Below are 26,928 nucleotides of genomic sequence, written 5' to 3' on the forward strand. Positions count from 1 at the left end.
CATATATAATAAACCGATAAGAGTAATTGCTTTACATGTGATATGATCATGCTTTTTCCACTTCAATTTCAACAAGACAAAGAAAAAGGGCTCAGATAAGGACACATTCCGAAGCGAGTTTCTGTCCTCTGGGGAAAAACGCAGCCTGTTTAGTCTCCTTGGGGAACATGGTTGGAAAACTGTTGTGTTTTAAAACTGCTGAATTCCTGCATTGTGCTGTGAGAAGAGTTATTCTGTGCGAGCTGAATACTTCGGACAGAATTGATTTATTTATTATTCTGGATCCCGATTTATGTGCTTCCTTTTTTTTTTAAACAGTTGGTTGGCAGCCAGAGCGAGCAGGAGACGCATTCCATATTCCCAAAATACAGCTAGAGAAGTGGGACTGGTAGCCTCATCATGGTCTCAGTACGGACATGGGCCTTGTCTTTATGTGGTGGAAGTGCACTTGCCATACATGTCAACCTTTGGTCAATCAAACCTGTATAACCAACCTCCAAAATCCGTATTTCCCTTATAAAATCTGTATAAGATGCAAATTAAAATAATTTACCTAAAATTTGAATGATAATTAACAATGATGTATCCAGTTAGTTTTTTCTTTTTTATCAGACATCTAGTTTTTGGGTTTGTTTACCTGACATGTTTCGACGTACGACTGTCGTCTTCCTCAGAGTGTCACCGGATGTTATTGGTGGCGCATCTTTTATCAGTTGATGATTCTGAAGGCGTGGCCTTCCTGTCTGGTTTGACAGGTCGGTCACGCCTTCTACTGTCTGTTCGTCCCCTGCAAGATGGCACTCCAGGTATGGGAGAGCATGTATGCTCCCTCATCCTGGTTGATGGTCCTCGGACTTCGCTTACAGATCTCCATGGCCTCCCTGATCCAGCGCTGATGTTTATTATCTTCTGTGCGGATCAGGGAGGCCATGGAGATCCGTAAGCAAAGTCCGAGGACTATCAACCGGGATGAGGGAGCATACATGCTCTCCCATACCTGGAGTGCCATCTTGCAGGGGACGAACAGACAGTAGAAGGCGTGACCGACCTGTCAAACCAGACAGGAAGGCCACGCCTTCGGAAACATCAGCTGATAAAAGATGCGTCACCAATAACATCCGGTGACACTCTGAGGAAGACGACAGTCGTACGTCGAAACATGTCAGGTAAAGAAACCTAAAAACTAGATGTCTGATAAAAAAGAAAAAACTAACTATATTTAATATATGACATAATGAACGTAATTGAAAGAATGATATATCCAAGTTACTTTTTATTCAATATTAATAACAACAAACCTTCAGAATGAATACAAAGCTCCAATGTTTGACAAAAACACAAAGTGTCACTCTAATGTTCTGAATTGTACTCCATGACAGCTTTTTTAGCACTCTGCACCAATACCTCACGAGGCTGCATGTCACAGCAAGTGTCTGTGTTGATCTTGCCGGAGTGCCCATTCAGAATCTTTTCAGTCGCTACTGAAAGTCGCTCAGGTGGAAATACGCGTTTCAAACAAAATGTTACTGCCCGGTTGGCGGGATTCTTGCAATGCGGTGTGTGCGTGATCAGAAGTGGAACGAAGTCTCGCTACCACAAGATAACGCGCGATTTCATAAGACTCTTTACTGGCTGTGTGTGCTTTCTGTGGTGTACAGTACGTTTGTAAATGTTATGCACTCTTTTATCATCGTGGGAATTGATTATAGCTCTAAATAAATATTGAAGTTTTTTTAAAGAATCCGTATAACTTTATTTGTCCGCCCGTATACTACGTTTATTGAATCAAATCCGTATAAAATACGGACATTCCGTATAGGTTGACATGTATGACTTGCCTCGGGAGTGAACATCACCTGTTCCTGGGTCAGTGAGGGTAGAAAAAGACAAGCGCACACACTTGTCTCACTATCCTTGTGAGGACCTTCTATTGATATAATTATTATTGCAGTTAATTAATGCTGTGCCTGCACCTAAACCTAACCCTAGTTAATGAAAAGGAAACGTTTTGACTCTTTTCTATTTATTTATTTTAAACACAACAGCAGCAATTTACTTGTGGGGACCATCCGAATGTCCCCATAAGGTCAAAATTGTCAGATTTTACTGTCCTTGTGGGGATATTTGGTCCTCAGTAGTATATAAACACACACACACACACACACACACACACAAAAATCCTTGTCTTACTATCCTTGTGAGGACCTTCTACTGACGTAATGAATTGACCACAGTTAGTTAATTCTATGCGACACCTAAATCTAAGTCTAGCCTTCACCTCAGTATGCAATAATAATAATAATAATAATAATAATAATAAGCATTTTCCTTGTGGGGACCAGACAAATGTCCCCACAAGGATAAAACTTTCAGATATTCCTATCCCTGTGGGGATACACATACTAGAGCTTGGCAATAAGACAACATAATACACTTTTCTATAATATTGTGAGTCTTGCTATATCATTTTATAACTTTTTTTTTTAATCAATGACTAGACATATAACAATTCACCCAATTTGTTTCGATTCACTATATTGGGTTCACGATTCAATTTTTCCATGAAAAAAGTTCATATAAAAATCGGTGTTTTCTTAATAAACATTTCTGAACATTTTTCTACCGACCGGTTTCCTTCTCTTTTCTTTCACCTGTCTTTAGTCTGTAAAAAGAGAGCTGAGATTTCTTGTTGCATCTATTTGTACAATCAGTCGCACAACATTTAGATCTGATTTTTTCGTGTAATCCACAGCTTTCCTGCGAGACACAATGGGGGTTGTTATGACTCCCGGATGCCGGTCTTTGATTTCCGGTTTATCCAAGCAGCTGAGGCTGAGGGAGCCGAATGTAGCTAGCTACGACAACCATGTTTTAGCCCGAGGATAGCGTCTTTTTAAATTGTGTCTCTTTCTGGTTCAGTGGAGTACCGTTGAACGCACAACCAACTCGCAAAAGCTTAAAGATTTCATGAATGGAGTCTACGATTCCTGTCTTTCCACTAACCACTGCATTTTGATCCTGAATCAACAACATTAATTTGATGTAATTGTTGTTTAGATATTGTACCAGCCTTGTAGTACTTGAGTCCGACTTGTACCCTAATTTTAAGGACTTGTGACTCGACTTGGACTTGAGCACTGATGACTCAGACTTGGACTCGTGAATTAACTGCATTCGGACTTGTAAATTGGAGACGAGGACTTGGATTTTTTTCTTTATTTTTTGTAACATGCCATAATAATTTGGCATAAGATATTTATATCTACATTAATTTTTGTACTAATTTTGTGCAAGAGTGTCACACATGTGCGCCTTGGCGCGTGCATCAGTCAGACTCTCGGGTGTGCTCCAGACAGCACGCGCGCCAAGCGGACTCTCGCGTGTGCGCCGTAAACGACTCGCACCTGGACACAGCACGCCTATATAAAAACTGTGAAAATACACTTACTTTGCGAAGTATTGAGTTGCGTTGCTGACACATTACTGAGCCTTATTTCCTTGTTTGGTTTCCTGATCCCTGATTTCCTGTTTCTCGTCTTTGATTCTACGACGCAGCAATGAATCATGGGAAAGTTGTGGATACCATGAAGACAAAGCTGTGTTACTTCTGCCTAGGGTGAAGTCACATGCATTCCGGCTGGTTTGTTACTGCACCCTCTGCTGTTTAAACAATACAATTACAGCTAGGAAAATCTAAGAGATTACGCAGCCTGATAATAAGCGCGATTTGTTTTTCATTTCATTGATTCCAATCATCATAAATTTGCATCGCGGAATTTGTATCGTCGCATGGTATATTAATGACTTCTACCAAATCTTTACACTGTTATAAATATTTGTATAGATATGAAATAAAACTCAGCTTTTTTTTTTTGCAACTGTTTAATGCAACACTGGCAGCAAACCTACGATGTACGGTATATGCTATCCATATAGTGTGTCGTAGAAATGTCTTGCACTATCGTGATGATGTTTTTGGCATATAACTCACCCCTAAGACTAGAGATGTGGTTTCTTTTCATCCATGCGTTCGTGTAGACAACCGGCTGCATCGTGAACGTAATTGTTCACATACTTGCGGATGTACTATACGTGTTACCAGAGGTTTCCACAAGAGGGCACCATCAGAGAACTCGGAATGTATAGAACATCCGGATTTGCATGATGTCAACAATAAACATGGCGACGATCAAGGAGGTTAGTCATGTCGCATCCCAATACTTCCCCTACACTGCTCTTATCATTCGTGTGCGTATTGCATCTTGCGGAGGCGTAGCGTTAATTTCATCAACTGATGGACCAAAAGGGATGCAGGAAACGTGAGGCAGCCATCAAGCACATGTAGTTAAAAGCAGCTATATCGCTGGCCTAACACACACACTTGCACACAAACCGGATTTCTGTACCTAAGGCTAATTTCACATCGAGCGGCAATGCCTGTGGCTTCCTGCGTAATGGGAGAAAAGTCAGTGAGAAAGTGTGTGGGTGCTGATAAACAGCAGGTCGCTCAGCCTGTCTGTGCAGACTGAGCTAGCGACATGACGTGGCCCTGTAGGGGTCTGTCCATTGCGTGCCGGTCTCTCTTTGACACACATACACACACACACAGTATGTGTGTGTGTGTGTGTGTGAGAGAGAGAGAGATAGGGTGTGCAGAAGTCACTGTTCCTCCAGCAGTTCACACGTTTTCTATTCGCTTTAATTGCACTGACACAATGGTGGCACCACTACAGGCCTGAGTGTGCTTCCCATCTCCGAGCCCAGACCGTGACTTTCATTTATCCTTACATACAAGGGAAAAAGAGTGACTTGCGGCTTTTCATTTACAAAACAGTGTTTGTGTGGGATGTCAGCCCGGATCTTTTCTCCCTTTCGTTTACCAGCTGCCCCATCGCTCGGTTTCTAAACCTTGAGTCATCCCATGATGCAATCTGAAATTTGTCAAGTTAAACCATAATGGCGTCCTCTGTCACAAAGCGACATCCTTTCTGGCAAATACTGAACACACACACATACCTCCATCTACGCAAATGTGTTTGCCCGCTGTCAGTGGCGTATGCTTCAAGGGCCATTACTGTAATAATGTATAGTGGGTCCCACTTTTAAAGCGGCGATGGCGCCTGGGCGAGCTGGCTGCTGCACTGCATTGGGATTGGCACTTTAAACAACTTGCTCCAATTACAAGCATTTTCATTCCATTACGGCCTTCCACCGGCGCCCCCCCCCCCTCCTCCCCTAGGGGCCCGTAGCGCTCCCCTGGACCAGCGTGGGTGGAATTAATTGCTTGTGTTGCTCCACGTGCGAGCTCAGAAACGCCATCGACTGCAAATAAAGATCGAGCGCCTGTTGGGTTTCTGTCGTCTTTTTTTTTTTAATTTTATTTTAAGTTTACTTCAGTGCTTTTCTCACACGGAGACAGTTAGTGAGCTGTCTGCTGGGTTTTAACGCGTTATCCCGTAAGCGCTAATTGCCTCATCTGAGTCAGTTCTTGAAAAGAGGGAGAAACGCAAACGTTTCTGAGGAACGTGTGCATCTTTTGGACCTGCGGTTCTTCCTGGAGTTCACTCAAATCGTTGATTGGCTGCAAGCTGGACGTCTGTGCGATCGCCGCAATTATTTCCCTTCTTCAACAGCCCCTTATTCGCTCCTTCTGTCCCCGTTCCACTGACAATAAGCCTGTTGGCTGGAGTTGTAGAGGGTGACGCATTAAGCTGCGAACGGAGCCAGATAGCTGCCATGTAAAAGCACTTTGGGGTTCTCCAACAAGCGGCGTCCATATTTTTGTGCACTTCCAGCAGAATGAAGAAATATGAGCGGTGAATAATGTTCGGGGGAATGAAGGGGGGCAGTGGAAATAAGCAAACGGCAAAAAAACACTGGATTTATTACTCACTCTAATGGACAAAATGCATTACAATGCCATTGGTGATATGTAGTGGCACAACACAAAGTTCTTTTGCCATTACAAATTAATGACAAATGATATAGAGGACCATTTTGTTTATTGTGAAGTGTTTCAGCCTCAGTGCTTCCAGCCAAGCTATGTGTGTGTGTGCGTATATATTTTTACATTGAATTTAAACCCAGGAATGGAATGAATAATAAACCTGACTTCAATTAAGAGTACACAAAGACACAATATTTCGAGAACTGCTTCACTTGACCTATCCACGTAGCCTCAGGGAGGGAAAGGCTCTCTCTACAGAAACTTTACTGCAGAAAGAACCTGTTTATGCTGAAAGCTACCTTCGTGCTGTGAAATTAAAAGCTACGATGTGAGGAACAAAATGATTACTTTGGCATGAAGAAAAGGTTTGTGCAGCTGTTTGTGTGTGGGTGGGGCGACAAAAGAAATTTTGGAGGTTTAGAAATCTCATCTCATTATCTCTAGCCGCTTTATCCTGTTCTACGTACAGGGTCGCAGGCAAGCTGGAGCCTATCCCAGCTGACTACGGGCGAAAGGCGGGGTACACCCTGGACAAGTCGCCAGGTCATCACAGGGCTGACACATAGACACAGACAACCATTCACACTCACATTCACACCTACGCTCAATTTAGAGTCACCAGTTAACCTAACCTGCATGTCTTTGGACTGTGGGGGAAACCGGAGCACCCGGAGGAAACCCACGCGGACACGGGGAGAACATGCAAACTCCGCACAGAAAGGCCCTCGCTGGCCACGGGGCTCGAACCCGGACCTTCTTGCTGTGAGGCGACAGTGCTAACCACTACACCACCGTGCCGCCCAGGTTTAGAAATATTTTAAAAAAAAAAGCCCTTAATCTGTGAAAGTTCACTTCCTAAACTGTGTATACATGATCCCTGTGGAGACAAAGGAGCTGGGAGGAGGAAAGGAAAGGAAAGGAAGAGGCCTGAGGATACATTCCTGCCGAGCTACCTCGATTCACTGCAGAAATCCAGGCCGAGACGGCACATATGAGGACAATTACTCTAAGTGGATGTGTTTGGCTACTTGTCATGCCAAATTACACAAGTTTGCTGAATTATGGGCTATTTCCATCCCCTTTTTTTTCCACCCATCCCCTTCTTAAACGGTTTGATCCTGATGCTGCAAAACAAGGCTTGGCACCGTCTCGGCGAATGGAAGCATCTTGGCATGTTACCTGCAGAACCATAAAAATCATAATAGCTGGTTCGAGGGTAAAGACAAATTCTTGCCAGCATGAAGCTCGAGCTTTATTACAACCGATTTCTTCGTTTCAGAATGAGAGCCTCCGAAGTGCCTCGCTCGCGATCTAGGCCTCTGCGTCTCCGACTCGTCCTCGGTTTCCATCCATGGTGAGCTCCAAAACAGCTCGTCTCGTCCTTTTTTTTTTTTTTGTGAATTCCGAAAGGAAAGAGGAAAAACACTCGCTCCTACACTCTCACACCGATGACTTGACTAACTTTTAATCAGGAAGCATGCTCTTCCGAAAGCACAACAGCTCACGCTGGCTCTGAAAAATGAATTTCCGCACCACTTCAGGGACGACTCTGACTCACTCACATAGACAGACACACAGAAAGAGAAAAGGCACCATTTCCTGTTGTGAGTCATTCCGTAATCGTTGCACTTTGCGCATCCCACCTGGAATGGCTGCAACTAAACAACCTGCTCTGTCCTATTCTTTCACTCACTCTTCTCTCGCTTTGTCCTATTTCTTAACTCGGTCATGTTGTCATTCTGTCACTCTTGCTCACCGCTAGTCATTCTCTCTTTCTTCTCTCACAGACAGAGCGGAGTCTTTTTTTTTTTTTGTAAAGAAAACACATCCGTGTCCGTCTCTGTCTCCCTCCTGCCAGATCGAACAACCCCACCCTCCTATAACTCACCCTGAAAGTGCCCGGATACCAACAGCCCTACAAATCACGCCCCCAATTAATAACTGCCATCCGCCTGCTGCTGCCCTTTTATAGCTCCCCCGCTTTATAGCTTTAACATTGATCACCATTCCTCAACAACAAATGCATGCTTTATTTATCGCGCCAAGTGTTGCTTAGCCGCTAATTAAAACGTCTTTCCAGCATGGACAGAGAAGCTTGACTTTTTTATATATATATGATCCTGATGCGGGGCGGCACGGTGGTGTAGTGGTTAGCGCTGTCGCCTCACAGCAAGAAGGTCCTGGGTTCGAGCCCCGTGGCCGGCGAGGGCCTTTCTGTGCGGAGTTTGCATGTTCTCCCCGTGTCCGCGTGGGTTTCCTCCGGGTGCTCCGGTTTCCCCCACAGTCCAAAGACATGCAGGTTAGGTTAACTGGTGACTCTAAATTGACCGTAGGTGTGAATGTGAGTGTGAATGGTTGTCTGTGTCTATGTGTCAGCCCTGTGATGACCTGGTGACTTGTCCAGGGTGTACCCCGCCTTTCGCCCGTAGTCAGCTGGGATAGACTCCAGCTTGCCTGCGACCCTGTAGAAGGATAAAGCGGCTAGAGATAACGAGATGAGATGAGATGAGATGATCCTGATGCTGCAAAACAAGGCTTGGCACCGTCTCGGCGAATGGAAGCATCTTGGCATGTTACCTGCAGAACCATAAAAGTCATAATAGCTGGTACGAGGGTGAAGACAAATTCTTGACAGCATGAAGCTCGAACTTTATTACGACTGATTTCTTAATTTCAGAATGAGAGCCTTCGAAGTGCCTCGCTCGCAATCTAGGCCTCTGCGTCTCCGACTCGTCCTCGGTTTCCATGGTGAGCTCCAAAACAGCTGGCCCTTTTTTTTTGTGAATTCCGAAAGGAAAGAGGAAAAACACTCGCTCCTACACTCTCACACCGATGACTTGACTAACTTTTAATCAGGAAGCATATATATAAAAAATTTTTGCCTACTAGTCTCTAGGGGAGATTTTAATATGAGCGGATGAGGAATTTATTCTGATCTGAAGGAAAGGTTAGCGAAGGCAAGCAGCCGATCACAGCCAATTAGAGAGATGAGTCAAGCTGCAGGCGATCCCTCAGTAGAGAGCACCCTTTCCTGATCTTAGTGTGAACTTCAAAACTGGTCTCAGATCAGGGGGAGAAAAAAAAACGGACAAAGAGCTGCCTGTGAGTGTCGCTTTCTGATGGGATGCCCTGGCACGGGTTGGCACCTTCAGGACACAGAAGCATGGGAGAAAGCATTCAGACATGGCCAAGAAACCAAACTGGAGTGCATGTATTTAGGGTTGTACTGTAACCAAAACAAAAGCCGTCAATCGCCGGCTTAGTTTTAGTTAAGATACGGACACTAGAAAAGTCCCTCCTTTTTTCTTATTCTTGGGAAAAAAAATCCTACATTCTTTTTAGATCAGAACTCAGAACATTCTCCGTTTTCCTTGATGGAAAGCAGCATCGCCTGATCAAGCCGAGAGGAGAGCTAAAAGATTACTACTTTGATATGGTGGAAGGGGGCGGGGCTTCCTGTTCATATCAGAGGGTTCATTCCAGGTTTAAGCGATTTCATAAAACCGGTGAAATTTCGTTCCAGTCGTTGTGATGTATGTTTATCTATGTAACATCTCACAAAATATCAGCCCATTCTATGGCTGGGAAGTTATTTAATTTGAGGGGATTGGAGCAAATAATGTGCATGAAATCGCTCGCTTTGTGCAGTCAAGCAGACAGAGGAAGTCCGTGTGTGCGCATGCGCAGGTTTCCCTTTGAGCGTGCACTGACAGTTCCATCATTCTGTCGCTAAACGAACAGCTGATCACACCGAGGTGCTCGCTGACCGCCGATATTTATTAGTTTGGTCCTGCGTTTCCTTTCCTTCGTTATAACATAACGTCTTTTCTTCTCGCTTTCCGTTACTGTAGTCGCTCTTTCACGTTTCATTCGCACACTCACGTCCTCCATTTTTCTCTCCTGTTTCAAATTTGTATCCCACAATGCCTTGGGCGAACGGGGAAAGCCCACCATGTCATACATGACGTAGTATCTTGAATTGAGTCATGATGAAGCAGGAAAAAACAGCGGAGAATTTAGGGCCATGTGGCCTTAAATTCATTAATTGTTCTATTTAAAAAACTAATAAAATTGGAAGCCTGTGATTCAAATTCAGTAGCTTTCACTCCACTCAACAAAACTATCTGGGTGTCGGGGAAAATTCTTTTTATGACCTACACTTGAAAAATCTGAAAGGCAGTCTAGCTTTAAAATGCTGATTTGCTCTTCTGGCGTTTTTATTGACGGATAAAAGAAGTCGTATTGGCGTATTTTTGAGTGAACTCGCCGTCCTCCTTGAAAACGTATTACAATTCGACCGCTGATGTTGAGAAAACACGGATTGTCTTTAGCCTTCAAGTCCGTCAGATGTTCCAGCGCCGGATGATCTGCGTCTTTGACATTTGCATCAGCCTGCTTTCTAAACCTCTGATGTTTGATAATGTCATTCTCTATAAGTAGCTGGAAAGTGCTGGAACAAGAGAAAATGAGGCACTCGAGCTGTTCTGCAGAAATCTGATTACGACACAATGCTGGAATTGAGTGCTGTCTACTCTCGGCGCAAGGACAGAAGCGAGAAGGAAAACAAAACAAAAAAGAAAGAGCCAAACAACAACAAAAAAAGATAAGCCTGTATGGAAGGCTCGTTCATCTCGGCGCTGTTTATCTAGCATGACTGATTCATCTCCCAGAGAGCAGAGAGCAAGTGTGTGTCTCACACACCAGCTCATTAGCCACGGTCAGGTATAAACACAGATTCCCACACACACGGATTCACAAACGGGGATGTGCAAGTATAACCATTTTTACCTGGCAAGGAATTGATATGCAGATGAAGACGGAACGACACATTGCATCGCAGCTGTCTCGCCTACGTGACGCTCGCAACCCACCCACTCCTCTCAGGATTTAATCAACTCTTTGTTTTGACCCACTTCGTCTTCCATACTAATCACTCTGACGCTTATTACCTGCTGTGTGTAGTTAAGCTTGTCATTTTAAGTGATTCTGTGCAAAAGTGTCAAGGATGAGTCATGGTTTTCATATTTTATCGTCCTCTGACTATATGTTTTGATGTCGTAGCTTTGTTTTTGTTGTTTTCGTTACACTGTTTAGCTTGCTTAAAGTGCTGATGACACGTTTTTGACATCTTTGGCGATGTTTTATAACATAAAAAGTAATTCCCAATGATCCATATATTAATTCACGAAGGCGCCTATTTTACAAGTTATGATGATAAACGCGGCTATTTGGGCAAATTTGACGGGGCTGCAGCACCCAGGAGACGAAAGAGGAGGAGGAGCTATATGATGTCAGCGAAAAAACCTTCCTCCTAACTTACCAGTTTGTTGTTGATGCGACAGGTGTTCAGTTTATCATTATTAGTATTTTTATTAGACATTATTATACATTATTATATATATAGTTATTATGCCTTCGCATTGTGTTGCTGGCTTTTGCTCCAAAACCCACAAGGATGGGGTAAGTTTATTCAAGTTTCCCAGAGATCCCGAGCTGCATGCGAAGTGGGTGAGGCAAGTCAGGCGCGCTCGTGACAAGTGGGAGCCCTCACCAACATCCGTCCTGTGCTCTGAACACTTCGATTTGGATTGTTTTGACACCCTTCCCAGCTTAAAAGAATCTCTTGGGTGTTCAGTTCAGCACAAACGTGTGTTGCTACCATCAGCAGTGCCTACACAGTGTTGCCAGATTGGGAGGTTTCCCTTCCAGTTGGGCGGTTTCAAGTGCATTTTGGTGGGTTTTGAACATATTTTGGGCTGGAAAACGTCAGCAGTATCTGGCAACAGATACTGCTGACGTTTTCCAGCCCAAAATATGTTCAAAACCCACCAAAATGCACTTGAAACCGCCCAACTGGGCGGGAAACCTCCCAATCTGGCAACACTGCCAGTATTCCGGAGGGGGTCTACTAGTAGCTATGCCGGATCCAAAGACAGTCCTCCTGTCAGAACATGTGTTGTGAAACGACATAAGATAAAGGTACGTAGAGCTATAGATTCTACATGATAATCATAAATGTAATCATAAAGTCGGTGTGATATCAGTCATGTATCTGCTTGTGAAAGCTTGCGGCTTTCATGTAACTGCCGCCTAGCAACGAGAGGCAAAGGGTAAAGAGGGTAGGCTATCATAGATTCTATTCGGAAGAGATCAACACAATTCTAGACTCCCAGAAGAGGAAGAGCTAGCACTAGAGAGTTCACCGGCGTTTTCATGCGCCATTTCCATTGAGTAGAACCAGAGTAGAACAGCCAGTGAACCGCAGCGTGTTCTCCCGCTGACGTCACAACATGGCCGTGAGCCACGGACCCAGTTTTCTTGCGCTGTGCAATTAAAAGTTGGATATTCGCGTAACAACAGCTTCTTTTCACGTAATTATAACAGAAATCTAACATGTTTGCCATGTTGTATAGTTTATTTAAGAAATTGCATAGAGTCATGTTCGTGTCATCAGCACTTTAAACCTTTACACCGTCATATTGTGCTTCTTGGATCTATGTTTTCCTAGCTATCTAGTTTAGGTTATATTCTAAAAAGTGTTTTTTTTTTTTTTTTTTTGTTTTTTTAAGATTAAAAAAAGATACACTCTTACATGATTGCTGCAACATTTTTAATGGTCTCCACAATTAAAATTGTGTTAGCCTGCTCGGGATGTATTCAGGGACAGGGATTTAAGATTTGTCTAGATTTCTGAATCCTGAATTGCCTTCTGAAATTCCTTCAGACAGTCATACTACAAAAGATCACGTCTTACCTTTTGCGTAACAATTTAGGAGTTTGTTTATTTAGCGTCGAGACTTTTTTTGAATTGCATCTCGTCAGAGAAATGCGAATAAATTATTTCATAGCTTCACTTGTAGCTTCGCAGTTGAGTACTAAAAACAAAACAAAAACAGATTTTTTTTTTTTTTGGAATGAAACACTTTGCATTTTATTTGCTTTTCCGGTTTCAAGGCCTGCATCTTTTCAAGCAAAACCTTTTAACCAATCAGTCGCTTTTTTCGTCCCTACAGCAATCACACGGCTGGTCATTCAGTGACGGCTCTGTGTTCGTCTTCAATATATCTGTGTTGAAAAAAAACTGACATAAAACACCACGTATTTATTTGGAAAGAGGCTTTTTTTATCGACTGATAAACCTTGGAATGAAAAAGCCCTGATATTGACCTTGGTGAAAGGAAGCAGTTTGGAGAAAAAAAATGACTTATGATTCAGTTTGTGGTGAAAAACAGCTGATGTGGGTCGGCATTCGACATTATTTGATTATTTTCGATGATACTTTATTCCTTTGAGCAAAACTGTCTTCTGTCCATCAAAGTATGAGGGGACGGTATATTGGCAACATGCTGCTGTTGATGCCTCAGGTATCGCAAATGGTTTTCTGACAAGCACCCGGTAGCCATGACAACACTCTTACAAGGCCTAAGTAGCCGAGCTTGCTTTGTAGATTAGATTTTTTTTAGTCGTAGTGGATGAAATTACGTTGGTTTCACCCTGACCATCAGGAGGCGGTGCTTCGGCATCGCTGGAGCTTTAGGCTACGTTCACACTGCAGGCTGAAGTGACTCAAATCCGATCTTTTCGCCCATATGTGACCTGTATCCGATCTTTTATTGACAATATGAACGACACAGATCCGATTTTTTCAAATCCGACCCAGGCCGTTTGGATATGTGGGCCTAATTCCGATCCCTATCCGCTCTTTTCATATGCGACTTCAGTCTGAACCGCCAGGTCGCATTCATCCGACTTACACGTCATCAACAAGCCACAAACGTCACTATTCTGCGCTGAAGTAGGCGGCGGGTCTCTCAAAAAAAGTTACAACAACATGGCGCATAATCACGGGCGCAGATAGAGGGTGGGACTCGTCCCACCCAGATTTAAATTCACCTCGCTCGGTCCCCCCCACTTATAGGGAGGAAAAAACGTCTATGCTGTCTTTCTTTGCATAAGGCAAACCTCACGGAAAAATCAAAAGACTAATTACCATTCGGTTTATTGAGGTGCACAGCAGTGTATACATAGTTGCAACAACTCACATAAAACAAAGACTGATATTCGGTTGGTTGAGCTGCGCAGACTGCACAGGTTGCGAGCTCGAGCTTGGTTGCTATGGTAACCCACAACAAGTTTGACAGGCATATCGGGGTTGGGGTTGGTTTGCTGGCAGCTTTGTCCCCCCCAGTTTTTTGTCCCTCCCAGTTCAAAAAACGTATCTGCGCCCCTGCGCATGACATCAATGCGAGGGACGCTTCAGGCTGTGAAGGTTCTGAATCTTCTCAATGGAAGGACGCAGAGGTTAGGGAGCTGATTTCCATTTGGGGGGATGCAGCTATTCAAGCTAGATTGGATGGGTCATACCGCAACCGGGCGGTTTTACTTCCGTAAACACTGGCCATGCTCACTGCGTGTGATGTCGTCGTATCCTGCAATGCGCATGCGGAACACTTTTAGGTCGCTTTTCGTTCATACTGAGGATCACATACAAGTCGCATATATTTGTTAATGTGAACGACCTCACAAAAAAATCGGATTTCACAAAAAAATCGGAATTGAGCATTAAGCCTTGCAGTGTGAACGTAGCGTTAGAGGCAACAATTCAAGAGGATATGAGCTGTGTGTTGACTTGCCTGTATGCAGGAAGAGTTAAGGTGAATATCTCAAAAAAAAAAAAAAAGAATGTACGAGTTGTTATTTGTAGGCAGGGACTTTGGGGGGCAGCGGTTAGCTCTGTTGCCTCATGGGCCAAGAGGGTTCCAGCGTTGAACTTCCTCTATGATTGTTTGTTTTAGTTTGATTCTCACATCCATCCATCTCGTGATCTGATTGGTTGAGAGATACAAGAAAAAGCGCCTACTTTACTGGTAGCACGTTTTAAAAGCGGTCACATTCCACACCCTCATAAACCAGGCCATTTTTACAGGACGTTCTGATAGTGGGTTGTGTTTTATTTTATTTTTTTAAATTAATGTATTTTTTTAACGTTGCTTGTGTGCTTGGCCTTGCTACCTCAGTCAGGTAATCCTGCATCCTAAAACTGCCACGTATGCAAATACAAGGCTTAGGGGGGAACACATATATGCACCGAGATGTTTTCGAGAGTCCAGCTTTTCTGCAACCGCCTTTTAAACGTGGCATTTCAACAAACAATAGCTTGTGGTTTTGTGTATTTCCTGTATGACCGCAGTACAGACAGAAGATACACAAAAAGAAAGAATGTAAGCACAGGAGGACGCGGTCACATTCTGTTCAGACTGAGTGAAGTGTGTGGGCCATCTCTCTGCCCCCGGGCGTGTTTTTACTCAGAACGGGAGAAATCCTCAGAGACTTTTTCCATTGCGGTTAAAGAGAATTTTCCGTTTGTGTGTGTGTTTGTGTGTGTAAGTGACTCACAGGCAATGCGGACGTGGGCCTTGCGGCTCTTCGTGGTACCGGCTGAGCTCCAGGCCACGCACTGGCACCAGAAATCCTCAAGGCCGAACAGTTCCTCCACCTGCTGCCGCGTGATCTCGATACTCGCCTCCCTCACCACCAGACCTGAGAGGCAGACGGAGAAACTTTTACAAAAAACAAAACACTCTGACGCTTTAAATTTCTCCAAAACAGTTTCAGAGAATAAAATATTTTCATATTTTATGGAAAAAAAGGGAAAAAAAATATTGTGCTCCTGTAGGAACTGGAGAGAGAGAGAGAGAGATAAAAAAAAGGATAAAAGATGAACAGACACTGAGACGGAGGTGAGGGCAAGAGAGAGCTGGACAGAAAGAAGTATAAAGTAAAAGACTGACAGATAGATAGATAGAGTAAGAGAGAATAGAAAAAAAATCAATAGAGATACACATGAAGAAAGACAGAATAAGAGAAAAAGTGGAAAGAAAAAAAGACAGGAAAGAGGTGAAGAAAAATGATGGAAAAAGGAAGAGTGGAAGAAAAAGAAAGAAAAGCGATACATACAGGGACCAAGAGAAGGGAAAAACAGAGCTCGAGATGGAGAGACAGATAAAGGGGAAAGGAGAGAGAGGTACGGGTAGAGAAGTGAGAAGGGAAGAAAAGGAGAGATAGAGGGACGAGTATAACGATGGAGAAAAGTGAGAGGACAGAAATATATATATATATATATATATATATATATATATATATATATATATGAGAGATTGAGAGATGTGAAAGAAAGCAGAGCATCAGGGATGGAGAAAAATGAAAGACAGATAGAGACAAGTGAAAGAAAAGAGAATGACACCAAGATGGAGAGATAGAAAGAAGGGAAAGAAGCATGACATACAGAGATAGAAAGAAAGAGAAACACAAACGGAAAGGTACTGAAAGGGAAAACGGACAGGAAGAAAGAAAGGGCGAGGGATGGAGCAGGAAGAGGAGAAAACCAGATGTAGTGATATAGCGTTATAGGCAGTGTGAAAGAGGGAACTGAAGAGGAGAGAAAAGAGAGGTGGAGAGTCAGTACATAATTCAGCCCCTTCACCGAGTGCAGATTAAAAGCTCTGTATAGGATGTTTATGTGTAAGTGAAAAAGTGCAGCGCTTCACTGCGACTCACTAAATCAACATTTGTCACTGCCGCCCGTGCTGGGGTTTTTACAGCAGGCGAGTTAAAGTGGCCGAGATCGCTGCTCTTCCTTCTATTCAACCAACAACCGCACACATGCATTTCCTGTAAATACATCCCACAAACCGAAAGGAGGAAACCAGTCAGGAGTAAACATCCGTTTAGGAAGAGCTGAAAAATAGTCCGCGGCCACCAGGATCTTGTTTTAAAGGAAATAATCGGAGGAAATCGAAGATGTTTCTGCAAACGTACTGTCGGCTGCTGCAATCGACGGGGAAGTATGAGCGAAGAAAGCGTCCACGACTCTATCATTCCATTTTAAGATGCATTGCAAAGAGAAAAAGTGGGATTACGGAGTGTTTAACGTAATGAAATGCAATATGGTGAATATCGCAAAATAGAAATGCACGCACTACGGTGAATGTGTTTCAGAAAAAAAAAACCCAGTGAGAAACAGCATCTCTGTTAAATGAATACACAAATCTTTTGGAAACATTTCAAGTTTGTTTGAAATTTTGCTGAGACCTGGCAACCCTGTTACTTAGTGTCAAGCATTTGATTTTTGGAAACTAAGTTTGTTAACCGGTAGGGCTGTAACGATACACCCAACTCACGATTCGATTCGTATCGCGATTTTTGACCCACGATTCGATACACCCACGATTTTTTTTAAATGTATTTTTAAAGTAGTAAATTTGACTTATTAACATTTACTTACTTACATTAACTATTTAATAACAAATAATTCAGACCACTGCAGAGAATGAGTAATATGTATGCAAAAATGAACAAATGTATATCCAAAGACTGTTTTATTTCTCAAAATAATACTGTTGAGCCGGAAGCTCTGTTTTTTTCGGTTCTGAAAAAGTCATTTTTCCAAATCGTGTAAATCCGTTAAGATTTTTTTTGGGGGGTGGCTCTCTCACTGTCTCACTCTCATAGGGCCAATGATTTTCTGTGATCGCGGAAAACAGATGGAAATTACGGAATTTTTATGGTGAAACATTGCTCGCGTGTCAAAATGTAACTGCCGCAGAAGGCTTCCGCCCAAGCAGACATGCCTTCAGTGTTGCCAGATATTGCTAACGTTTTCCACCCCAAAATATGTTCAAAACCAGCCAAAAAGCACCTAAACCTGCCCAATCTGGCAACACTGCATGCCTTTCCGGTCAAGTGATTGTGATTGGCTTGTGGCACACCTAGCCAGCCAATGAGCTGCTTGTTTACAGATTCACTCCCCGCGTCGCAACCAGAATGGCGACCGCTTAAAAGAAATGAATGCTCTGCCAGTGGCGAGTGTGGACGTTGCGTGACTCGCAGAAGATTGTCGCAGGTCGGCGAAAAAACGACTTACTAATAGATATAAAAAATAAAAGTAATTTAAGTAAGTTTAAAATGTAATTTAAATAAAAAGTAAAGTATTCATAAATTGAAGTTTGGAAGCGCCTCTGTTTTTGGGCTGAGGAGAAGTTTGAAAGGGTGTACCGCGATTCTGCCTTCTTGTATCGCGACACGGATCGTGGCTCTGCGTATTTCGATTTCGATACGCATATTGTTACAGCCCTATTAACCGGTAAAGGAAGTGTATAGTTAAGAGTTACTCCACGAAATCGAGTCATACATGAGCTGATGTGTGACGAGGCGCGTAGCACCAAGATGGCTATAAGCCATGTACGACCAGATTGAGTGGAATAACTGTTTTATTCTATCCACGTTCACTAGATTTTGAGAAACGGAGCATTTTTATTTTTTGCAAATTCAATATCCGACAGGGGCGGCACGATGGTGTAGTGGTTAGCGCTGTCGCCTCACAGCAAGAAGGTCCTGGGTTCGAGCCCCGGGGCCGGCGAGGGCCTTTCTGTGTGGAGTTTGCATGTTCTCCCCGTGTCCGCGTGGGTTTCCTCCGGGTGCTCCGGTTTCCCCCACAGTCCAAAGACATGCAGGTTAGGTTAACTGGTGACTCTAAATTGACCGTAGGTGTGAATGTGAGTGTGAATGGTTGTCTGTGTCTATGTGTCAGCCCTGTGATGACCTGGCGACTTGTCCAGGGTGTACCCTGCCTTTTGCCCGTAGTCAGCTGGGATAGGCTCCAGCTTGCCTGTGACCCTGTAGAACAGGATAAAGCGGCTAGAGATAATGAGATGAGATGAGACACAAACAGTAATTAAGATGAAAAAAAACGAAATCTGGAGTGTGCACAAGTATTCACCCCCTTTCGTATGAAACCCCTAAATAAGAGCTGGTCCAACCAATTCACTTCATAAGTCACATAATTAGTTAATTAAGATCCACCTGTGTGGAATCATAGTGTCACATGATCTGTCACATGATGTCTGTATAAATCAACCTGTTCTGGAAGGACCCTGACTCTGCAACACTACTAAGCAAGCAACATGAAAACCAATGACAACTCCAAACAGGTCAGAGACAAAGTTGTGGAGAAGTATAGATCAGGGTGGGGTTATAAAAAATATCCCAAACTTTGAATATCCCATGGAGCAACATTAAATCCATTATAGCAGAATGGAAAGAATATGGCACCACTACAAACCTGACGAGAGAAGGCCGCCCACCAAAACTCACAGACCGGGCAAGGAGGGCATTAATCAGAGATGCAACAAAGACACCAACGATAACCCTGAAGGAGCTGTGAAGATCCACAGCGGAGATGGGAGTATCTGTCCGTAGGACCACTTTAAGCTGTACACTCCACAGAGCGGGGCTTTATGGAAGAGTGGCCAGAAAAAAGTCATTGCTTAAAAAAAACACGTTTGGAGTTTGTCCAACAGTATGCGACGGACTCCCCAAACACATGGAAGAAGATTCTCTGGTCAAATGAGACAAAAATCGAACTTTTTGGCCATCATGGCAAACGCCATGTGTGGCGCAAACCCAACACCCTGAGAACACTACAATGAAACATGGTGGTGGCAGCATCATGCTGTGGGGATGTTTTTCAGGGCAATTCTGGAGGAAAACCTGTTTGAGTCAGCCAGAGGTTTGAGACTGGGACGAAGGTTCACGGTCTAGCAGGACAATGACCCTAAACATACTGCTAAAGCTACACTGGAGTGGTTTAAAGGGAAACATTTCAATGTCTTGGAATGGCCTAATCAAAGCCCAGACCTCAATCTGTGGCATAACTTGAAGATTGCTGTACATCAACACCAACCCATCTAACTTGAAGGAGTTGAAGCAGTTTTGCCTTGAGGAATGGACAAAAATCCCAGTGGCTAGATGTGCTAAGCTAATAGAGACATACCCCAAGAGACTTGCAGCTGTAATTGTAGCAAAAGGTGGCTTTATAAAGTATTGACTTTGGTGGGGCGAATACCTATGCACACTCCAGATTTCTTTTTTTTTCATCTTAATTATTGTTTGCGTCACTATAAATAAAAAAGTGCACCTTTAAAGTTGTAGGCATGTTGTGTAAATCAAATGGTGCTAACCCTCCAAAAATCCATTTTAATTCCAGCTTGTAATGCAACAAAACAGGACATACTGTTGCAAGGCACTGTAGAGTTAGGGTTATGACTGTGAAAGTGTTTTCAAAATGTCTACTTTCCTGATGTTGCATTTGGTGAACTTTTACTCATATATTACTTTTTTGAAGTTATTTTTATCGGGTCATGCAAAAACCTCCCGCACCCAACATCACCTCACTTTTGATAAATACATGTATATTAAATAAATAAATCATGATTATAAAATCATTGAAAGATGTGTAAAGTACTTTTATATAACAATAAATTGCTTAACAATTGTTGTAATAATAATTATAATTGTTAATTAATACACAATTATAATTATTATTACAACAATTAAGCAATTTATTGAAAGATGTGTAAAGTACCTTTATATAACAATAAATTGCTTAACAATTGTAATAATAATTATAATTGTTAATTAATACACAATTATAATTATTATTACAACAATTAAGCAATTTATTGAAAGATGTGTAAAGTACCTTTATATAACAATAAATTGCTTAACAATTGTAATAATAATTATAATTGTTAATTAATACACAATTATAATTATTATTACAACAATTAAGCAATTTATTGAAAGATGTGTAAAGTACCTTTATATAACAATAAATTGCTTAACAATTGTTATAATAATAATTATAATTGTTAATTAATACACAATTATAATTATTACAATTAAGCAATTTATTGAAAGATGTGTAAAGTACTTTTATATAACAATACATTGCTTAACAATTGTTGTAATAATAATTATAATTGTTAATTAATACACAATTATAATTATTATTACAACAATTAAGCAATTTATTGAAAGATGTGTAAAGTACCTTTATATAACAATAAATTGCTTAACAATTGTAATAATTATAATTGTTAATTAATACACAATTATAATTATTACAACAATTAAGCAATTTATTGAAAGATGTGTAAAGTACCTTTATATAACAATAAATTGCTTAACAATTGTAATAATTATAATTGTTAATTAATACACAATTATAATTATTATTACAACAATTAAGCAATTTATTGTTATATAAAAGTACTTTACACATCTTTCAATGAATTTATTTTATAATCATGATTTATTTATTTAATATACATGTATTTATCAAAAGTGAGGTGATGTTGGGTGCGGGAGGTTTTTGCATGATCCAGTAAAAATAACTTCAAAAAAGTGATATATGAGTAAAAGTTCACCAAATGCAACATCAGGAAAGTAGAAACTTTGAAAACACTTTCACAGTCATAACCCTAATATATATGCTATATTTACTGTATGGGCATGGTATCAATAAATGGTTTTATTTATAAGCAGTAGCCACATGTACCCACAGGGTACAAAAGTATAATTGGTCAAACTTCTGCTATTCACTTTAATTTTTAATTTTAATTTTTTATTTTAGAGTCTTTACACTACACTTGTGAAAAAAAAAACGTGCTCATTAGTACTAAATAATGCTTCTAGGACAATTCATGAATAAGTGCTTTCTTACTATTTTGAAAGTAGATCCAGCTCACAGCGCTGTATTTTGAACAAAACACAGTAAACAAAATTGATAACCAAAATATTACAAGCCCTGATGCTGCTCACAGCGCGGTGATGCTTGCAAGAGATGAGGCGAGTATCATTAATAACGTGTATATATGCTATATTTACTGTATGGACATGGGATCAGAAAACAATTTTATTTATAAGCAGTAGCCACATGGACCCATAGGGTACCTTTTGTATCTTATGGGGTTTGTTTTCGAGTAGAGTTTTTATTTCGTCCTCGGTTGGTTCAGCAACATGCTCCGCCATTTTGTTTCTCTACTCACGGTATATGAGCTGATATCCTAGTAGTAGAGTAGCTAATCAGAGTGTGTGATTGCTCATATCCAGTGAATGTGGATAGAATAAATGTGTGTATAACTCACAGCACACATGAACACACACGAGTTCATTATTTTGAACAATGAGTTCAAAATAAGTCATGGTGGCCATCTTGGATCTTGAATTTTGTCATCAGAACTTGGTATTAAAGAATCGTAGCTCAACGTATGATAACTGAGTTGATAGACTGTATTTATCAGGGCTGGCTCTAGGTCTTTGGCTGCCCTAGGCGAGATTGAGTTTTGCCCCCCAAGAAAAAAAACCCTCTTATAACATCTAAATAACACTTTAATCTAATCACTCTATTCTATTACTATTAAACAATGTACGGTGCATGGACAATAAACAAGAAGTCATTTTTATCTTTTTCATTATTGTTATTATTGTTATCATTATTAACATAAAGTGTCACAAAGTAAAATGACCACACAAATTCAATACATATCTCCATATAATGGGCAAAAACTCTTCCGCACCCTGTTCAAAGTATAGTGCATGGACAATAAACAAGAAATTATGTTTAGTTTCTTTTTTGCTATTAAAAGTTAAGTCATCTCTGAAGAATTAACAAATTAAATGAATAAAAAATTCTACATTTCTAAATTGTGCAAACTTAAGCACCCTGTTAGGACATCAATGGGCTGTATTTTCAAACAAAAGTGCTATTATGGGTACTTTGTTATTGAAGTCTATTGCTGTTTGCATCTAGTTAGCTAGGCAGACATTGATTCAGGCGTCGAAAATATTAATTTGCCACTATAATGGTTGATATAAGAGATTAGATCAGACTTACGACTTCGCTCTATTTGTTTCTTCCTGTAGCCTTCGTTTGCGCCCTTGCGCACCCGAGAGTTTGGATTTCTTCATTTAAGCACTTGTAGTCTGGGCTACTTTTTGCAGTGGATAGCCATTCTCATTCCCCGATGAACACCGCTCCCCCCACCCCCCTTATAACCTATCATTGTGCGTTTTTAGTAGGCATAAGGAAATCACCGACCACTACTGCGGAGGCTACACTTGTTTTTCAACCTTTTTGAGCCAGGGCACACTTTTTTCAATGAAAAAATCTCAAGGCACATCACCAATAGAAAATGTTGAAAATGTTGCCAATATTTACAATATATAGTCATTCTATAATTTTCCACGGTACACTTGGTGATCTCTCACGGCACACTAGTGTTCCGGGGTACTAGGGTTCGGCAGCACAGTGGTTGAAAACACTGTACACCACTGATGCACTTGGTAACATCTCCATTCAATAACTCCATCCCTCCTTTTTGGTGGGGTTTTGGTCGCCCTTGGCGCCCCTGGGCACACTTTGCGATCTAGGCAATTACATGGCCAAAACAGAGAATAGCCGCGGATGCGCACTTGCGCGCCCGAAGACACACTATAGACAGGGCGAACCACTGTTGAGCGCTTATTGTTTCATGATTAACAACCACCACCCCACCCCACCACACCCCGCTTTTTTTGACAAATCGCACCCTGACTACATGCTTTGCTGTACAATTAAATTAGGCTAAGACATTATAATGCTGACTTGTTTTCAGAATAGTGGAAGTCATAATTTTTCTCCTCCCGTTTCTGCGCCCCTGGATGGACGCAGCGCCCTTAGCATTTGCCTATATTGCCTATGCCACGGGCCAGCTCTGGTATTTATATACGCTGTGTGTTTTTTTACACAACACCACAGAGGTAGCAATGTGCTAAATATTAGCCGCCAATTCGAAACCAAATCCAAACCGCAAACTTTTTAAATGTTAAATGTAATTCGTAACTAAACTGTCATGCTGTAAGGATAGAATGAAAGCGTTATCATTTCAATACACCGTGCACTGAAAGAAAAAAACACCACTCAGGTAATTGGCTTAGTGTGTAACGGAAGTATGAAGAATTATCGGAAACCCAGAGATATCACATGACTGCGCCTGATCCATCATCCATCCATCCATTCATCCATCAATCCATCATTAGCACCATGCGTGGTGTGTTTGCCCGCAATAATGCAGCGTTCATAAAGCAGAGCCGGATGGAAGGCTGCGATCCGCCGGGATGCCAGGATGATTGAGATGTCCGGGGCCTCTGGAGCCGGATTTGGAGCTGGAATCCTGTTTGCTAACCCTGGTGATTACTGTTCAGCTGGGCCTCCGATCGAATGAAGGCCAGATCTGAGATGCACTCATTTCTCCATTCCTCATCCATTCCTCATCCATTTCTCATCCATTCATCCCTCTGCAGACTCATTTATATATGATCATGGCGGATTAGAGCAGCGGAGGTGTGTGATTGGAGGATGAGGGCTTGATATCGCAAAACCAAATCAGGAACGCTAAGTATCACATCATCTCTCTGGGTCTTCTCTCTTTCTTCTTCACTTTTTCTATCTTTATTACGAAATGGAGAACTGTGCAAAAGATGGAATGACTCCTCGCACTGCAGTGTGTGTGTGTGTGTGTGTGTGTGTATCTCGGCACCCAATGAGCCCTGGAGGTGGCTTCCAGCACTGATTGGCTTGCAGAGACAGAGACAGCAGTCTGAGAAATAAAGCCAGAATAATCCTCCATGCAAATGGCACTTCGTCGTTGTCTTCTTCTCCACTCATCTGTTCTCCACTCCTCCACCTCTCCCACCATCCTTACGGCTTATCCTTCGCTCCCGGCACGCTGTAATTTTCCCCCTGCGGGTTTGCCGTTGCGTTCGGCGTCAGACAGCCACAGGGTGTTGCTTTAAAGAAGGAGGAAGAGGAAAACGTCCAATCGCACATTGCTTCAAACTTTTTCCTGAGCTATTTCATGTCATATGCTGAAAAATCTCCAACACTATATAAACTCATAACGTGCTCTTACACAGCAGATCGTGCATGTTGTTCGAGGGCAATTGGTCTTTTTTTTTTTCTCCCAAAATGTACAAGGTAAAAAGTTCAAATTGCATTATGACTCGGTGCAAAAGTTTGCGTCCCCTTCACTACTTCACGAAGAAGTGGAAGTCGTTTCATTATAGAATGTCAGGTTTCGTAGACGCTCCTTGATTGATTATCACATGAAACAAAATTAATCTAATAGTTTTGGATTCAGGCGGCACGGTGGTGTAGTGGTTAGCGCTGTCGCCTCACAGCAAGAAGGTCCGGGTTCGAGCCCCGTGGCCGGCGAGGGCCTTTCTGTGCGGAGTTTGCATGTTCTCCCCGTGGGTTTCCTCCGGGTGCTCCGGTTTCCCCCACAGTCCAAAGACATGCAGGTTAGGTTAACTGGTGACTCTAAATTGACCGTAGGTGTGAATGTGAGTGTGAATGGTTGTCTGTGTCTATGTGTCAGCCCTGTGATGACCTGGCGACTTGTCCAGGGTGTACCCCGCCTTTCGCCCGTAGTCAGCTGGGATAGGCTCCAGCTTGCCTGCGACCCTGTAGAAGGATAAAGCGGCTACAGATAATGAGATGAGATGAGTTTTGGATTCATGTTTTTTTTTTAAAACATATAGTAACTTCGAGGTACACAAACATTTCTTTATATACTACTGTACAAACCACAAAGGACGCAAACTTTTGCACTCAACTAGATCAACTGACTGAAAAAAAAGAAAAAAAAGTCATAATGTTAATGTCCATGTACCAAAATCATTTGATTTGCTTATTAACCCAGCCAATTAATATTAGCCAACTGTACCAGTCGATGGAAAAACGCGTTCGTGAATACGACAGGATTACAGCCCGCTGATCTGAGCATCACTATCCTGAGTATGATAATGTACCAGTTTCTGACACATTTTTCAAAATAAACAACTACAACAAAATTACATTGTGCAAAACAAAGTGTCGTATATTGAAATGCATTCTATCCACACCGCATTCACTGGATATGAGCAATTGCGCTCTGAGCTCATATACCGCAAGTAGAGAAAACCAAAATGGCAGAGCGTGTTGCTGAACCAACCGAGGATGAAATAAAAACTCAAACAAAACCACAAAAATACAAAAAAAAGGAACAAAATATGGAATAAAAGTATCTGATGGTAAGAACGTCTCATCTCATTATCTGTAGCCGCTTTATCCTTCTACAGGGTCGCAGGCAAGCTGGAGCCTATCCCAGCTGACTACGGGCGAGAGGCGGGGTACACCCTGGACAAGTCGCCAGGTCATCACAGGGCTGACACATAAACACAGACAACCATTCACACTCACATTCACACCTACGCTCAATTTAGAGTCACCAGTTAACCTAACCTGCATGTCTTTGGACTGTGGGGGAAACCGGAGCACCCGGAGGAAACCCACGCGGACACAGGGAGAACATGCAAACTCCGCACAGAAAGGCCCTCGCCGGCCACAGGGCTCGAACCCGGACCTTCTTGCTGTGAGGCGACAGTGCTAACCACTACACCACTGTGCCGCCCATGTAAGAACGTATCTTTTAAGGGTGTTTTGTATAAAGTTTTTATTTATTGAATTTGCTCTGTTTCTCAAAATCTAGTGAATGTGGATTGAATAAACCAATTATTCCACTCGATCTCGTCGTACATGGCTTATAGCTGACTCGGCGCTACGGCGGCTATCAGTTCACGTACGACTCGATTTCATGGAATAACTGTTAAGTCGCTTATGAACGAGAACCCAATCGTACACTTTTGGTTTTCACTCTCCTATGGCTGAACTGTTAAGGATTTTTCATCCAGATGTGCGATCCTGCTAACATCCAGTGTGTGTAATTTTGTGTGCAGCACAGTGGTGCAGTGGTTAGCACTGTCGCCTCACAGCAGGAAGGTTCTGGGTTCGAGCCCAGCGGCTGACGGGAGCCTTTCTGGGTGGAGTATGCATGTTCTCCCCATGTCTGCGTGGGTTTCCTCCGGGTTAGTATGGGGCAGCAATGGGCATGGCACTTAACCCCCAACTGCTCCCTGAGCGCATGGATGTGTGTGTGTGTTCACTGCTTCAGATGTGTTAAATTTCACTGTGTGCTTGAGTGTGCGTGTGACAAATAAAGGCTTCTTGGCTTCTTTCTCAAACTCCAGCTCAGCTGTTTGAACTAAAAGAGCGGCTCATAAGC

General features: G+C 42.2%; 1 protein-coding gene across 2 annotated transcripts in view; it reads right to left on the reverse strand.

Moving 5' to 3' along the window:
- The window catches only part of unc5cb (unc-5 netrin receptor Cb), a 273,678-nt gene that overhangs the window by 95,560 nt on the left and 151,190 nt on the right, over positions 1 to 26,928 (reverse strand). For both annotated transcript variants that reach the window (XM_060909499.1, XM_060909500.1), the window contains exon 3: positions 15,344 to 15,487. In XM_060909499.1, the coding sequence (XP_060765482.1) occupies positions 15,344 to 15,487 (144 nt within the window). The remainder of the gene's footprint in view (positions 1 to 15,343; positions 15,488 to 26,928) is intronic.

The sequence above is a fragment of the Neoarius graeffei genome, chromosome 25 (assembly GCF_027579695.1).
Source record: "Neoarius graeffei isolate fNeoGra1 chromosome 25, fNeoGra1.pri, whole genome shotgun sequence".
In the NCBI taxonomy this organism is placed as follows: domain Eukaryota; kingdom Metazoa; phylum Chordata; class Actinopteri; order Siluriformes; family Ariidae; genus Neoarius; species Neoarius graeffei.